Source organism: Panthera pardus, unplaced genomic scaffold (assembly GCF_024362965.1).
Source record: "Panthera pardus isolate Hobbes unplaced genomic scaffold, ASM2436296v1 HiC_scaffold_12, whole genome shotgun sequence".
In the NCBI taxonomy this organism is placed as follows: Eukaryota; Metazoa; Chordata; class Mammalia; order Carnivora; family Felidae; genus Panthera; species Panthera pardus.
In genome coordinates, this window is record NW_026526677.1 from 42357404 (window position 1) to 42373597 (window position 16194).

The 16194-nt window shown below is 48.1% G+C and overlaps 1 protein-coding gene across 13 annotated transcripts in view; it reads left to right on the forward strand.

Moving 5' to 3' along the window:
• PLEKHA7 (pleckstrin homology domain containing A7) overlaps positions 1-16194 on the forward strand; it is a 220662-nt gene that overhangs the window by 177540 nt on the left and 26928 nt on the right. For 9 of the 13 annotated variants that reach the window (XR_008421189.1, XM_053899928.1, XM_053899927.1 and 6 more), the window contains 5 exons: positions 3144-3666; positions 4163-4249; positions 5106-5225; positions 7168-7221; positions 13503-13583. Coding sequence is in view for 12 of the 13 variants with exons in the window: in XM_053899928.1 (XP_053755903.1) it covers positions 3144-3666; positions 4163-4249; positions 5106-5225; positions 7168-7221; positions 13503-13583 (865 nt within the window). In the remaining variant the exon portion in view is untranslated. The remainder of the gene's footprint in view (positions 1-3143; positions 3667-4162; positions 4250-5105; positions 5226-7167; positions 7222-13502; positions 13584-16194) is intronic. The other 4 variants (XM_053899933.1, XM_053899934.1, XM_053899930.1 and 1 more) reach the window with 3 other exon arrangements.

A 16194-nucleotide genomic window follows, 5' to 3' on the forward strand; every position in this document is an offset into this window, starting at 1 on the left:
AAAAGTGAGGAATTGAAGACACCCTTTTGAGAAGAAAGCTGTTAGTCTCTGAGCACGTGAAGTGCACAGTCTCTGATCATTCACTTGTATCTGGAAAGGACTGCATCTTGCATTCCCCGAGTTGTTTTCCTTAAAGGTATATTTGTAATCTCTTACAGTCAAGTGATAAGTAGATCTGGCTGCTTAATAAAAAAGCCTCCTCCATTTGAAAATATAGAAGAGGGATGTCTGTGCTTTATATGATTCAGACTGTACTAATCTTGTTAGATTGAGCACATTAGACATTGCAAGGAGGGTTATTTGGACTGTAATATGATCTCATATTTGTGGCTCTAGACCACACAAGAAATTATTTCTAACTGTTCTTTTAGTACTTGGAGATACGTATTATTGTGTTTCACATCATTAAACTCCTTTAGAATGATGTCTTTCGAGGATAAGCTGATGTACCCTTAGAATTCTACATTCTAAGAGATTGTTGTGAAATTCTAGCCTTGCATTTTTTTCTGGGTATTTAAAGTAATTTACATACCCATAAAATAAAAAGGCAGGGGTGGGGGTGGTATCAGGGACTCAGATATTACAATAAGGAACAGAGTCGAAAGTGAAAGTCTTGCACAATTGATGTGGAGGTTAGGGCGAGGAATGTCTGTTGCATAAGTAATTGGTTATGAAAAGTGATTTTACATTTCGATATTACCACTTTGTAGTGGCTGTATCAGAATATCCTCTTTAGTGCCTTTTGGAACAGGGAGGCCCCATGGCACAGAGCAGGGTAATGAGGGCAGGAGACCTTGAGCTTTCTTTTTGGGTAAGGCTGGGGTTGGGGGCCGGCAAATGGATCTGCTGTTGGGGGCAGCGCTGCTCTGGGTGCTCTTGCCTATTTCAGGCAGGATCTTTACCTTTCCTTACAAACCTACCTCCTGCAACCCTCACTCCACCCTTGGTTAGTTACCTTGATTTGGCCTCTGGAGCTCACCATTGCACTGAGGTCTTTGGGGTTGCCCCCAAATGGCCAACCCTGGGGAGTGGGGGTGGGGGGATGATAGTGCATAAGCAGAGCCCATAGGCTGGAGGACCAGCTGAGGGATTTGGGGGTACAGTGGTGTGGGGGTACTCTGGGTGACATAGGCACTGGGAGCAGGCTGCAGAACCAGACCAAAGGCTTGTGCAGGTGGGAGCACAGCAAGGACATACTTTGCATAGTCTGAGTTTTGCTTCAGTCAGAGTGAACAGTGGTTGGTGGAGTCATGAACTCCCCAGTGGAAGCCCCTAGCCTGGTTTCTGCCACCAATGCTGTTTGAGGATTCAGCCACTGCCCCCTGCTCAGAGACACATTCCCCTCTGACTTTGGGAAATCAGTAGCAAACCTGCCACCTAGTGGAAGCAGACACACTAGATGGACACACTAGACAGGTCTGGGCCGAAGAGATCTTAAAATTACCTTCTGTAATTGCAAAGGTAACGATGAAAAGAGAAGAAAGCTACCATTTTTGAATGACAGCTATTTCTGATCCCTGCAACAATCTATTACATTCTTAGTATCCCCAGTTTATAGTAGGGAAAGTGAGGACATAAAAGACAAGAAGGAAGTGCTTAAACAAGTTGAATTTAAGATGAATTTAAGAACAACTAGAACGGCACTCCTCAAACTTTGGCCACCCAGAGGGCTTGTTAGAACACAGGAGGCCTGACTCTAACCCCAGGGTTTCTGATTTGGCAGGTCTGGGTGGGGCTCCGTAACCTGCATTTCTAACAAGTTCCCAGGTGCTGATGCTGCCTGCCCATCCATGACCATACTTTGAGTAGCACTGGCTTAGAACAATATCTGGCTGGTTATGCATCAGGACTTTCTCAACCCTGGACATTACCACAGAATGTGAGACATAGTTCCTGCCTTCCGAGGATTTACAGCTTGGCTGGGGAGGAGATGCCTTATGAGGATGAAAAGGTTACATCAATAAAAAGACCTTGGACAAGTTTCCTACCACATAGTCACTAGGTCAGAGCAGAGCAGGAGCCCTGAGAGCTGCAGTATTGCTGACGGCCTCCATGTAAAGGTCATGGGACAGTGTTGTGGAGAATGAGTGAGATTTGGATGAATAGGGCAAGGGGAGCCCATACAGATAGGGGAGGCAAGAACAATAATATGAGAATAAGGAGAAGTTTCTGCAAGGAGGAAGCTGAGGCTCAGAGCAGTCCGGTAAGCTGCCTAGGGTCATATAGCCAGTGGATGGTAGAGCCAGCATCCAAACCCGGTCAAGCTATCTTTGCTTTTTCCACTCTGAGAAGCTGTCCGGGTGTGTAGGAGGCCAGATGGGATTAGGGTGAGGCTCTTAGTCCCAGGTTCCAGCAAGTGCAGGGATGCATCTATGCATCTGAGCGGAAGTACCTCTAGCTATTGGGCTCTAGATGCCTGACCTGCCCCAGCCCAGTCCTGGTCCTGGTTCTGGTTGGAGAAGCAGTGAGAAAACAGCAGGACTGCAAGGTGGGTTGGGATCAGGTGCTAGAGAGTGGTGACTACTAAAGGGTTTGGGTTTTATTTTGTAAGCAGTGGGGAGCCATTGAACTTTTTGGAGCAAGACAGTAATTGGACCCAAGCAATTGACTGTCTACAGTGTGGACACTGGTTAGGAAGGTCTGAGTTGTCTGGGGGAAGATGATTAATCAGTGTCTGGACTAGAGTAGTAGAAAAAGAAAAGAACTGGTACCAGACACTTCCTTTAAGAACCTCCAGAACTTGATGTGAGGATACCAGCAGAGGGCAAGTCTTTATGACCCAGAGAATTAGGAGGCATTTCCTAGCAATAGGCACGCCTGTTTGGAAGAGCTGATGAACAGCAGGAGGGAGAGGAGGAGGCAGGTTCCCTCATCTTGCACTTGAAGTGGTGGGTGTGGGGCAGCCGGGTTGCTTGGAAGGGGGGTTGATATTCCAAGGTTGTTGGAGAACAATGGTTTTGGAGTCCTCTGCAAAGGGAGGGAGTGACTGAGGTCCTGGGGTCTGCATTGATTGTTCTTTGGGGTTCTTAGCGGGCTCCCTCGTGTGCCTGGCATTGTTGATTTACTTAACTATGTTTCCAAACACCTGGCAGATGTCATGCTGTTCATCTTACCCATTTTTCTCCTTTTTCCTTTCTCCTCAGCCTGCCGCCGGACCAGACCCTTCCCCGCCAGGGCCCCAGCCAGTCCCTGTCCTTCCCGGAAAACTACCAGACCCTTCCTAAGAGTACCCGACACCCCTCAGGGGGCTCCTCGCCCCCTCCCCGCAACCTGCCGAGTGACTACAAGTATGCGCAGGACCGAGCCAGCCACCTGAAGATGTCAAGCGAGGAGCGCAGGGCACACCGGGACGGCACCGTGTGGCAGCTCTACGAGTGGCAGCAGCGCCAGCAGTTCCGGCACGGCAGCCCCACGGCGCCCATCTGTGCTGGCTCGCCAGAGTTCCCCGACCAGGGCCGGAGCAGGAGCATGCTGGAGGTGCCCCGCTCCATCTCTGTGCCTCCGTCTCCCTCGGACATCCCTCCTCCGGGCCCCCCGAGGGCCTTCCCACCCAGGCGGCCACACACGCCGGCAGAGAGGGTCACTGTGAAGCCGCCGGACCAGCGGAGGAGTGTGGACATCTCGCTGGGGGGTTCTCCCAGCAAGGCCCGGGGCCACACCACCAAGGTGAGACTCTGGAGGGCTGCCCTGCAGCTGGGGTTCAGCCCTAATGCTCAGTTTGAACCCTCACGTGGTTTAAACACAAATTTGAGCAATTTTGAATAATGATAGGTGATACCTGTGCAGTACTTTTAGGGCCAGGTGTAGTACTAAAGACCTGACTTTAATGCTTACAAGAGCCCTGTGATGTAGGTGCTCTTATCATGCCCGCTTCACAGATGAGAATAAGAGATGAAGGACCATACAACTGGAAGTCTGCTTCCTTGCAGCTTGGAAGGCAGAAAAGATACCTGTGTTCAGTTGGTTCAATAATTTTTAATAACCCCAACTTCAGCTTTATCTCTCCAAGGGGCTTTCCCAGTTTACACTGTTATATCCTGGTGAGAAAGATGTGGAGCCCCATTTCACAGATGAAGAGGGACAGTGCTGTGTGGCAGCCTGTTCTGGTGGAGAGGGGCAGAGGTTCCGGACCGCAGGGTGACTGCCTGTCTCTCCACCGTAGAACTCTTCTCATGTGGACCGACGCTCCATGCCCTCCATGGGCTACATGACCCACACTGTCAGCGCTCCCAGTTTACATGGAAAATCGGTAAGCCACTCCTCCTCTCCCCACCACCCCCACCCCTACGAACGCGATGCAGCCTGCGAAGTACCACCTCACTGAGTTTGCTCTCCCCACCCCCACCCCACACCAGTCAAATGCAGTGTGCAGGGCAGCTGTCAACCCCCACTTTAGAAATGAGGAAACTGAGGGGCGCCTGTGGGTGGCTCAGCGGGTTAAGTGTCCTACTTTGGCTTGAGTCATGACCTTATGGTTCGTGGGTTCAGGCTCCACATCGGGCTCTCTGCTCTCAGGGTAGAGCCTACTTCAGATCCTCCGTCCCCTTCTGTCTGCCCCTCCCCTGTGTGTGCACGCGTGCACTCGCTCTCTCTCTCTCTCAAAAATAAATATTAAAAAAAGAAGAAGAAATGAGGAAACTGAGACTCAGAGAAATTGAATGACTGGCTCCATGTTATCCAGTTGGCATGGGTCCCCAGATCAGAGGAAGAGCTTGGGGGAAGTGGAGGAAAACGTGGGCTTTTCCTTTCTTTGAGGCAGCATTTTTTTGCCTGCAGCATTTTCCAGCCACCCGACTTTCTCCCATTAGCTCCTCTCCTCTTGTCCTGGTCTTTGCTTTGCTTAGTTAACTTTGTCTTCAAAGCTTGAGTCTAGGTGAGGTTTCACTGTTGGTTGCTGTTTCCTGAAAAGAAAAAAAAACAACAAAAAACCCGCTTCCTGCAGCCTCTTTTCTGCCAGTGCCTTTGTTTGTCCTGATGACAGAATTAATGCAATAATTACTTCATGGTGTCACATCAGTGCTGTCCCGGCACCGGGGTGAAGAGTAATTATAGCGTCGTGCTCCTGCGGTGGCTAATTTCCTCATGATGTGTCTACACACCTGCAGCTGGAGGAGCTCTCACTGCTTCTCACCCGGTTACGGCGGCACCAGGCCAGGCTGGCCAGCGTGCGAAATCTCGCCGTCGGCCAGTTACTGCAGCACAAGCTGACCTTTCCCACCTGCCAGGTCAGCGCCGGTGGGCTCTCTCAGGGCCGGGGCCCCCCTGGGGGCAAGGGAGTGACATGCTGGCTCGTGTTGTTTCGTGCCCACACTCTAGTCTGTATTTGCTGTCTGGCTCTTTCCCTTGCTCCCTGCCTGTTTGCTTCTGGATGCTACTGGCACACACTGTGCAGTGGTGGTGGGGCCCACACCTCTGGTGCTGGGGAGGAGACTGCATGTGGTGTGAGGGACCCGAACTGTGGCTTCTCTGGCTCTGAGTAGTTAATGCCAGGCTGGTGTGCTGGTCATGTCCAAAGAGCTGTGCTGGCTGTCATTCTTGTTGCCACCTTGGGCACTCCTTGGGATGCTGAAAGGTGTGCTTCGTTGGTGTCAACCTGGAGGGGAAAAGGCAGAGTGTCTTCTCTCATCCGGGCAGTGCCCTGACGACTGATAAAGCATCCTCACATCTCTTATTCTAGTGAACCTCACAGTAAGTTGGGAGAGGTTAGCAGGACAGGAGTTACTACCACATACGAGGCACTCGATCTAGAGGGGAAAATGACTTGCCTGGGATCCCTCAGCCAGAGGCCTGCAGACTGGAGCCAAAATTCAGGTCCTATCTGGCATAGTGTTGTTATAAACCTTCCAGGACATGGAGGTTTGCAGGCAAGCTTCTAAAGGAGGGACCAGAGAATTGCTCTCCCAGGCATCTTGAGCAACTTAAAGAAGATGTTCACACGAGGCTGGTCCCTCTGGGCTACAGAAAAGTAGTCAGAGGACAGGTGAGGGAAGTGACAGGATTGTCACCTTCCTTAACTGTCCTGTTTTAGTGAGACCTGAGGGACTCAGGACACGTACTTGGAAAAATGAATGTAAGGGAACACAGGCAAAACCCCTAAGTTGTGAATTTGGGTGATTTTAAATAATATTCAGTCCTCTTACTGCTGTTCAAAGTGTATAGGGACTGGGCTGAAGGGGAAGTAGGGATAGGTAAGGGGACAGTTTAGGGATAGAAATAGCATCTTGGAAGTCACTTAGTGTCCCTGACAATGGTACTTCAGGTCTTCTCATGCTTAAAAGCACAGCCTGAACATCTCACATTGCTTACTTGTGTTACATCAGAGAAGTAAACAGAGCCCTCTCCCCCAGCCCTGACTTGCCTTGGTTTGCTGGGAGGCCTCTTATCCTGCTGAGAAAGTGGTATCCGAGCCATTTTTCTTAAGCCTTTACAGCCCCTCTTCCTAACAGCTTCTGTGATCTGTTACATGAGAAACACAAGTTCTAGAAAATCAGAGTCTTTTGCTTATTCTCACTGTTCCTGGTAATTACACTGAAGAACTCAACAGATTGTCCGAGACAATGCAAGCAGCCAGGTGTGACCCTGGAACTTCCTCAACTCCTGACATGGCCCCATGCTGAGCAAAGGGAGCCAAAACTTCCAGCAGCTGCTGGTGCTTAACATCATGGAACCCAAGGTCATGTCAGTCAGGACCTACCTGTGTCCCCACATCCTCTCCCTGCCCGTCTAGGCATTTAGCTGCACTAATGAGAGGGTCATTTCTGATGACAAGGATTGGAGCATTGGTGATTCATGGGACCCTAACTCAGATATTGCATGCTCTTCTAGCTGGACTGTCTAGTTTTGTCTCAGGAGCTCACCACTGGCCTCAGCTGCACTGCTGTCTTAGTGGTGTGTGTGCTGTCTCCCTGTTCCCCCCGAACTGTCCCTCAGCTAACTGATAGACCAGCTGGCTTTCTCCACAGTGACCTGCAAGGTCCACCATGCTGAAAGAGGGCTTTGAGCTACATTGAGATATTTGTGCTTCCTTTGTGGACCCGGATGTGTTGGCCTGCTGTAGTTCTTTGACCCTGAATCTGTGCAGTGTAAATGGTTCACACATGAAGCCCCGAGTTTTAGAAACCCTTGGTGTTCATAACTGGCTTTTTTCTCTGTGTGCTTCCATTGAAGGCTGACGACACCTACCTCCAGCTGAAGAAAGACCTGGAGTACCTGGACCTAAAGGTGAGTGACGACATGAGGACATGCACCCCATGTGCATGCCTCCCTTGGACGTGAGGCATGCCTCCCTTGGACATGCACCTTTCTGAGCGTGTCAGCCTCATTGAAGCCAAGCTCAAAGGCCAAGGCTGTGCAGGTCTTATCAAATCTGGATCCCAAATGAAGACGTCTCTTGTCTGAATGAGAAGAGTTTTATTTCTTATTGCCTCAAACCCTGGGTGCAGTTCCTTGATAATTCTGCAGTAAGATTTCTGGCTTATGGGATGAGGGCATAAGATCTTGATCTCTTCCTATCCTTGGTAAGGACCCAAAAGTGCTTTTAGATAATAACTGGTTGCTTCCTCAGAGCCTCCAGTGTGAATGGAATTGGGTTTGGTTCATAGGGTGCCACTGATGTGTGTCATCAGCTGTGAGTAGTTTGGTGGGTTTTTTTTTTTTTTGTTTTTTTTTTTTTTTGGTTTTGTTGCTGAGGGAGTGGGTTCCACCTGGAATTGCGCAGCTCTGAGGCCTACATGGTCTCCCATATGGATAGTCTCCCATCCACATTCAGGAGATGAGCGCTGGGCCCCTCCCTGTAGGTGATGAAGCTTCAGTCTCTAAATCAGCCTTCATGGCGCAGAGAACCAAGAAAGCTGGTGTACAAGTGTGAGAGGCATTCTGCGTGAAAGAGAGCTGCTATTGTGTCATTCCCACAGCTCTCTGAAAGCTCCCACTGTGAAAAGCACTTCTTATGCCTAAACCATGAAATAGACTCAAGGAATGTGACCTTTAATTAACTGTGGGTGTGAGAGAGTGGGAGGGCCTGGAGGAGGACACCCAGGCGACTGCCACTGGGCAGGCCCCACCCCCCAGCACCCCTGTGTACCTGGCTTGAGATATTTTTAACATGGGGTTTGTGTGCTCGCTTCGGCAGCACATATACTAACATGGGGTTTGTTATCAGCCTTGGAGAAGCAAGAGTGTGAACACTATGCCCCGCGGCAGCCGATGGCGGACCTCCCTACACTGAGACAAGATCAGAGCCTTTGTTTAGGAATTGACTAGTTAACTTTTGTATCTGTGGAGTATGTGCTGTGTAATCAGCTCTGGAGAAGCCTAAGGGAGATGCAAGAGAAAAATTGAAACTCTCTGGCCCTGAGAATCTCCCAAATGATCTGGGTTAGAAAAGGAAAGTCTCCCAAAATAACACAGGCTTGTTTACAATGAACTTACAAAGATCTGTCTGGCCTAGTGCTCAGAGTTGAGGTAGTGAAGATCACTGTGGGCTGCGATTCTGGGAAGGCTTCTGGAGGAGGTGGCGTGTGTGTGTAGCCTTGAAGAGCCAGAGTGTTTGAGTTGGTTGAAATTAAAGGGACGGGAACAGTGGGAGTCAAGGAGAGCCAGGGTGAGGGTGGTGTGACTAGGGCTGGAGGAGGCAGACTGTCCATGTTCCTAATTCTTTATACAGGAAGGTGCAGTGAACAAGAGGCAGACTTGGCTTTCTGACATGAGTAAAACCAAGAGGGTTCTCTCAAAACCAGGACATTTTCTAGCTTATGTGTCAGTCAGGTCACACAGAGAATGAGCGAGTATTTTAAGTATGGTTGCAGTGCCTCAGGATGCTAAATGTGCAGTCCAGCCTATCCTGCTGTGCCCTGATCCTGGGCAGGGTCCTTCCACCATGCCCACCACCCCCACCTGACCTGGAGAGAGGTCCACCCACCTTCACCTGCTCTGTGTACCACCTCGTCTCCATTCCCTGGCCTCCCAGATAGCCAGTCACCATGCCATCTGCTTGGCTCTTCTCGCCCCTTCCTGGGGGCCAGGCAGTCAGCCAGAAGTATCTGTGGAGTATTCACAATGTACCTTGCATGGGTGGACCCCGAAGCGTTCCTCAGAGTTCTTGGTGCACAGTGCAAGAGAGAGCTTAACGTGCCTGAGCTGAAGGAATAGGAAATACCTGTGTCCTGATTCCTGTTTGTACTGGATAGCAGAAACTCACAGTTGGTCCTGGAGGGAAGATTCAGTTCAGGTCGATTTTATTTCAAGATCATAGAATTGGAGTTAAAAGGGATTTAAAGAGAGAAGCTGAGGCACAGGGTGGCAGAGCAGAGCCAGGAGTCCTTGGATGTCCTGACTCCAAACAGAAGTTTAATAACAATAGAGGGTACCATGTATGACAGTCACTGTGTTTTACTTCTGTTAACTTATGTAACTCCCAGAGTGGCCCTGGAAGGAAGGTGGTTCTTATCTTTTTTTCACTGACTGAGGCTCAGAGAAGAAAATGACTTTCCCAAGGCCACATAAGTAGTTCCCGAGGAGTTGGTATTTAGGTATAGCTCGGAATCTGAAACTTGTGCTCTTTATCACCTTGCCTCCTAGCCTCTCTTAAAATGCTGCTTCTATCACTGTGGACCCAAAGGCATTCAGTTTCTGATGGAGCTGAGCTGGGGTCATTATCCCAAGAAATGCATTTGATGTGATAGAGGCAAGATGTATCCTTGGGGTGTTTCACTAGCTAGGCGCTGCCTATGCCCAGAACATTAGTCTTTCTGGAAGTTGTCATGTGATAGAAAACAGCTGTGTTGATACCAGAGTTCTCCAGTCTTATAGTTGTTACTCCAGTTGCTAAGTTCCTCTCAGAGAACTTTCACCCCAGATGAGCTGCACTTGCAGCAGGGAGGTGCTGGGGTTTGTGCTGTGTGTGAGTTGTCTATCTGGCATAGCTGCCAGAAAGGTTGGTACTGCCTTGGCCTCTCTCCAAGGTACAGGGTACTCCCATCAGGGAGGCAGTGGGCCTGCTCTGCTCTGCTCTGCTCAAACCCAGCTGGGGTATAGGGTTCCCTCATTTCAGGATCCGGACGAGGAAAGGGCTGGAAGCAAACCAGAGGTGTTGAGGGCCTATAGAACCATGGCTGAGGAGTGTATTAGGCAGGATTCTTTTGTTTGCAGGCGTCTGAAACCCAAATCAGCCTGCGAATAAGCCAAAAAGGGAATATACTGGTTCTTTTAGCCAAGGGCTACATCCCAGGGGCTCAGGCCACATCATCACTGTTCTCCTTTCCCTGGTGTGTGGGCTGCTTCCATATGGCCAGGGAAGGTGGCTACCTGCAAACCCAGGTTCACTTCCTTCCAGCTTAGTGTCCCCATGGGTGGCCAGTTGCAAACCTAAGACTCCCTGTGGAATGAAGGAGGGGTTCCCTAATGGGAAGTCTTGCTAGGAAGAAACAAGAAACACAGCAGCAGTTAGCACAGCTGCAGTGCGGAGTGGTGGAAAGAGTTCTGGGTAATTCAGGAGACATAGAGACAGTCTACAAAGCTCTAAAACATTACCATGTGTCTTCTGTGGCTGTAAGGGAGAATTAAGACAAATCAACTGTACTTCAGTTAAAAAAGAGAAAGAGAAGTGGATAGCAGCTACAAGTAGAGGGATTTCTAAAAGGGCCTGCTCAAGTTGTGGTGAAACACTCCCCCCTCCGTCTCTAGGGTGCAACTGAAGCTAGATGAACACTGCAGGACAAGAGGGATGCGTGATTATATCAGGAAAACCCTAAGTCCCATTGGCTCTTGAGATTGAGACATACTAGACAAAATGAGCTGATACTGAGCTCAGCTGGGGTCCCTGAGATGAGGACCTTTATGGGCAGAGTTGAATGGGCCCTGTAGCCCAGCCTGGGTGTGGGGACAGCAATGAGCACAGCCCCACTGTGACCAGCTGCTTGTGAGAGGTCCTTGCAGGGAGAGGAAGGAGGTGAGCCCGTCTGGAGAAAAACAGCCTCCCTATCCCCACATGGTTGGCCTAGGCTCCCCCATGGCCCTGTTCCAAAGGCCACAGGCTTAAGGATCCAAAGCTCCTGCCATCACCAATCAGCTGATGCTCAGCTTTCAGAATCAGTATTTGCTTCCCTACATGTTGTGGAACTTTTTCTCCCTAAAGTGAGCATTTCTGCTGTTGTACCAAGTGATCAAACAAAGGTGTATTCTAGTCTTTTAGAAGATGCTCTGTATTAATGCTCTTTTTGGAAAATGTTTACTCTTCTGGCATTTTACTTGGTGGTGCCAGGGTGGAAGGGACTCCACCTTGATTAAGCATCTGTTCCTGCCTGGCAGTGTTTGGGCACATGTTCATTATCTCACTTAATCCTCTAAGCAGCCTTGAGAGATAGGAATTATTACCCCCGCCCACATTACTAACCAAGAACCCAAGTATCAAGAGAAGTCACTTCCACAGTAATGTGTGTGGAATTTGAACCCAGTGTCTAACTTTACACCTGCCTTCTTTCTTCTGTGTACCATGTACTTTGCCCACCCTAAAGTTGTATTCACTGAATTGTATTTCTGGCATCATAGTTCTGTTTTTCAGTACCCTATACCCTAGCTAGGTCTGAAGAAGCAGGTATGGTGGTCACTGTTATTGACAGCTTAGATTGTTTTTATGCAGCTGTGAAGCACACCTGGGAAGGGGAGGTGGAAGGGAGGGTATCTGCTGCTGGTCAGGTGGTGTCATTGTAGGTAGAGCAGGTTGCAGTCAACCCCACAGAGACTGTTTGTTGTTCCTGGTTGAGGGATGTGTCATCAGTGGCTCCGGGCAGTTGGCCTCCAGACTCTTCTTGACTGAGCTTGAGATCAGGGCTTCTCTGTTAAGGGTTTATTTCCTAAGTTAGCTTCTAGAGCAAAGTTTCTTAAGTTGTGGTCTAGATACCATCTACCTCAGGATCACCTAGGAGCTTGATTTTTTTTTTTTTTTTGAAGTACAGATCTTGGGGGTTCTGTTGAGTTAGAACTTCTGGAAATGGTACCCAGAATTCTGCATTTTTTAAATCAAGCTCTGGGATGATTCTTGTGCACAAAGAAGTTTGAAGTCTGTTGTTCTGGAGCAGAGATTATTAATCCTGGCCATGAACTAGAATAACCAGGAGGGCTTTTAAAATGAGTATCAGCGCTTTGATCCTACCCCTTAGAGATTCTGATCTAATTGGTAATACTCCGGTATTATTCTTTAAAAACAAATAAACAACTCTGTAGGTGTTTCTAATGTATGGCCCATATGGTTGAGAAACATTATTGGCCAGGGTTGAGAAACATTATTTCAAAGCAGTGGTTCTGAACATGTAATCCCAGGCCAACAGCATCAGTAATACCTGGGAATTTGTTAGAAATGCAAAATCTTGGATCTCACCCCAGACCTGCTCAGTGAGAACCTCTGAACACAGGGCCCAGCAAATCTGTATACAGTTGACCCTTCAACAGTGTGGGAGTTAGGGGCATCAACTCCTGTGCAGTTGAAAATCCAGGTAAAACTTAACTCCCCAAAACTCAACTATTAATAGTCTACTTTACTATAAACAATTGATTATTAACACATATTTTGTATGATATATGTATTACATACTGTATTCTTATAATCAAGTAAGCTTGAGAAAAGAAAATGTTAAGAAAATCATAGAAAAGAGAAAATTTATAGGGCTGTACTGTTTTTGTTGAAAAACAAAAATCCATGTATAAGTGGGCCTTCATGGTTTAAACCCATAGTTCAAGGGTCAGCTGTATTAACAAGCCCCCTCCAGGTGCTTCTGAAGCATGCTGAAGTTTGAGAACCACTTTTTACAGTAGTGGTTCCCAGTCTTGGCTTGCACATCAGTATCACCCAGGGGGGCTTTTAAGGACCCACTCCAACGAATTATATCTGAGTCTCTTGGAGTAGGACTCGGGTATCAGTTTTTTTAAAGCCACTTGGGTGATTCCAGTGTTCACCCAGGGTTGAGATCCACTGTTTTGGTGGGTAAGGGCAGTGTTCCCTCAAAGGAGCTCTAAGCATTTGGGATCATTGGTAAGACATCATTATTTAGATGAACATAGGTGTGGAGATGAGGGTCTGGGGCACTGAAGGTGGAAAATGTGGGGCAGGGATGAGACTAACGCATGGCACCACCCTAGTGATTTGATGTCTTGCAGTGTAAGGTGAGGGAGGACGAAGGAAGAAGCAAAGTCCCTTCTTGTCTTCTGCAGGAGAAACAGGAAGGAAATGGGCACCGACATTGGCCCTCTCATGTAGACTAGCCTGCACTAAGATCCTTCAGGCAGAACTTATTTTCCCCCATTTTATAGGTGAGGGATCTGAAATCTGGAAAGGCTCAGCAGCTGGGAAGCAGCACAGCCAGACTGAGACTCAGTCATTTGAACTGCACAGCACGCGTCCTCCTTAAAGTTTCCCCTTACCGATTCCCCAAATTCTGGCTCCTTCAAGTGTCTTTTGATGTCTCACCTGTTACGTTTTGTTATATTTGCCTTTTTGTTTGGAACAGATAAAAAATAATGAACCTTTGATCAACGTGCTTTACAAAGTGCTGAAGAAGTCAGCACGGGGCTGTCGGCCCAGGAGAAGCGTAAGACGATCTGATCTGTGTCTCCAAGCGGGGCCATTCCATTGCTTTTGGCTCAGTGCCGACTTCATCACTTGCTTAACCAGGGGCTCTCCTGACCGCCCCCAGGCTTCCTGCAAGTCATCTCGGTTTATTTTTTTATCCTGTTGAAGCTCCCTTCAGCATTTTGGCTGGTGCACCAAGCTGAACCTCTCACATGCGGTGTTCTGTGACTCCATCTTTTGTGCTGCCGTGGGGGTGGGAGGGGCTTGCCTGGCTTGCCACCAGCTTGTGTTGTGTTCCCATTCTCTCTCTGCCTCCATGGCGAGGACTGACCTAGACAGAGACCAGTGTGGTCTTTGGAGTCAAGCATGAGGTCTTAGGAAGGAGTTAGCAGTTCCTGGTCACCTTGGAGCCTCTGGCATATCCTGAGATTCTACCATGGCCTTGGGATTAGGCTGGCTCTTCTTCAGGGCAGGGTGTTGATATTGAAAACAGTCTAGAGCTAGACTAGAACAAAATGGGCCACCCCCTTTCCCAAGTCCCCCCTTTGACTGATGCAGAAGTAGTGCCTGAAATGTAGCCAACTTTTGTAGCATTCCAAGGGAGGCTACAGGTTGGAAGGCAGGTGCTATGTGCAGTCATCCCGAACCCTGAGAAAAGGTGTGTCGAGATGTGGTGGAAGGGAGGTAAAATGCCTGAGTGGCCTTCAGTTCCTTTCTGGTGCACAGACTCTTTCAAATGGATGAGTGCCCACTGAATTTCACTTTTTTCTGGTGACAGAAATGCTGAAGACACATAGTTGATATTTCAAATGGATTTAAACATTGCTGTCACAAAACACAGTTTTAAAAGGAAAATTACATGTAATATACTACTTGTGGATATTTCATAGCAGCCTTGACTGCAGAACAAAGCTAAATTCAGAAGTTTAAAGGGCCTTTGAGCTGTGTAAGTACTTTATGAAGCCCATGGTCTAAAGCCTATAGGAGTAGGAGCCAACTCATACGATTTTGATACGGTCACAGGTTCATCAGGCAAACACTTCCCAAATATCCTCAATGTGGTGGGCCCTGGCTGGACTTTGAGGATACAGAGAAAATATGTCATAGTCCCTACAACCACCTCTCATCAGGTTACTATCTTTTGAGGGGAGAGAGAGCACATCATCTAATGTACTAAGGCCCATAGTTGTGGGAGACATCAGGTGTGGGAGGACCTCCCCTGAGGGGCACGAGACCCAGTTGGAGGTGAGGGAGTTAGGGAAAAGCAGCAACTGTCCCTCTGTTGAGTCTCCAGTCCTAACAGACTCAGTCATTTCAATTCCTAACTCACAGCACCTTAACCACAGCCATTAAAAGGGGACAAGAGAGAGTTACTTCTTAGAAAAGAGGGAGTAACCTAATATCCTGAGAGAGAAAAGAAACATTATGTATCAATCTAAAACGGAAATGAAAGCACAGAAATTTAGAAGAATTTAATCAAGAGGCAAATGGTCCTAATACACTTAACTTCTAAGAAATTCCATATTACTGATTTTTATAATGACTGATTCATCCCCGAAAAGGTTGAATTTATATTCAGTTCTGTGAAGGCAGTGTAGGATTTACTTTTAGAAACCTTTCCATCAAAAAGTTTAAAAGGTTCAGCTTTCTCGAAATGCCTTTTTTTGTGTCGAATACGTCATTCCTCATGGCGCTGGATAAATGAGGCATTGCTCAATTAGATTCTCTGCCTTGCTATTTCAGTATCAAAAAGATATCATCTGTTAAAAGCTTCAGTGAAATCAGGGGAAGAGTTTTGCTAGGAGGAAAAATCCCCACAGCATATCTCAATTTGAAAATGATTTCTTCCTGGGAAGTGAGCCAAGGGTCAGCCCTTTGGAGAGTAGACCAGCTCATTGTCCTGTGCTTTAATGGAGGACTGTGACACAGAGTGACCTCCCTACCTTTACCTGCTGGGTTCCCCTGAGTTTGGCCCAAGTCCTGCCTGGAACGTCCAGCTGTTCGTGGTTCACCAGGTTCATTCCACCCCTCCTCCTCCTCCCTATCCTTATTCTCCCCACCTTTCCTGCCCCTCTGTCCTTGCAGGAGCCAGCAGTTTGTTTGTGGATTGTGGCAGTAGTCCATGTGTTCCGTGACTGTGTGTATACATGTATGTACACATAATCTGCCAGTATGAAGAGCAGAATTTGGCTGGAGTTCTATTTTTTCCAGGAGGCTACAGCACTGACCCACATGTGTTTTACCTTTGACCTACCTGCAATGCAATAAGCATTTTCCCAGTGCCTTCCAGTGTGCCAGGCTTTATGTTCAGGGCTGACTTGACCAAGATAAATAAGACATCTGTCCCTGCCATCTACTGTGTGATCAAAAGGAGCATAGGAATGGATGGGGGTGTGTCTGCAGCCAGACTCAGTCCTCAGCCCAAGGCCTAGAGATGGCATTGTCCCTTGACCTTGACCTTCGCATTTGCCAATGATTATAGGAAGAAGGAGTGTAGGACAGTTGGGCACATGAGTGGCTTGAGTTCTAAGGAGGATGTTTGCCAATATATTTTTGCTTCTTATTTACACTCACAAACTTAGTGGACCTCTCAGATGGAGTAGGGAGAAAGTGAGGGCCATCTCTCCAGC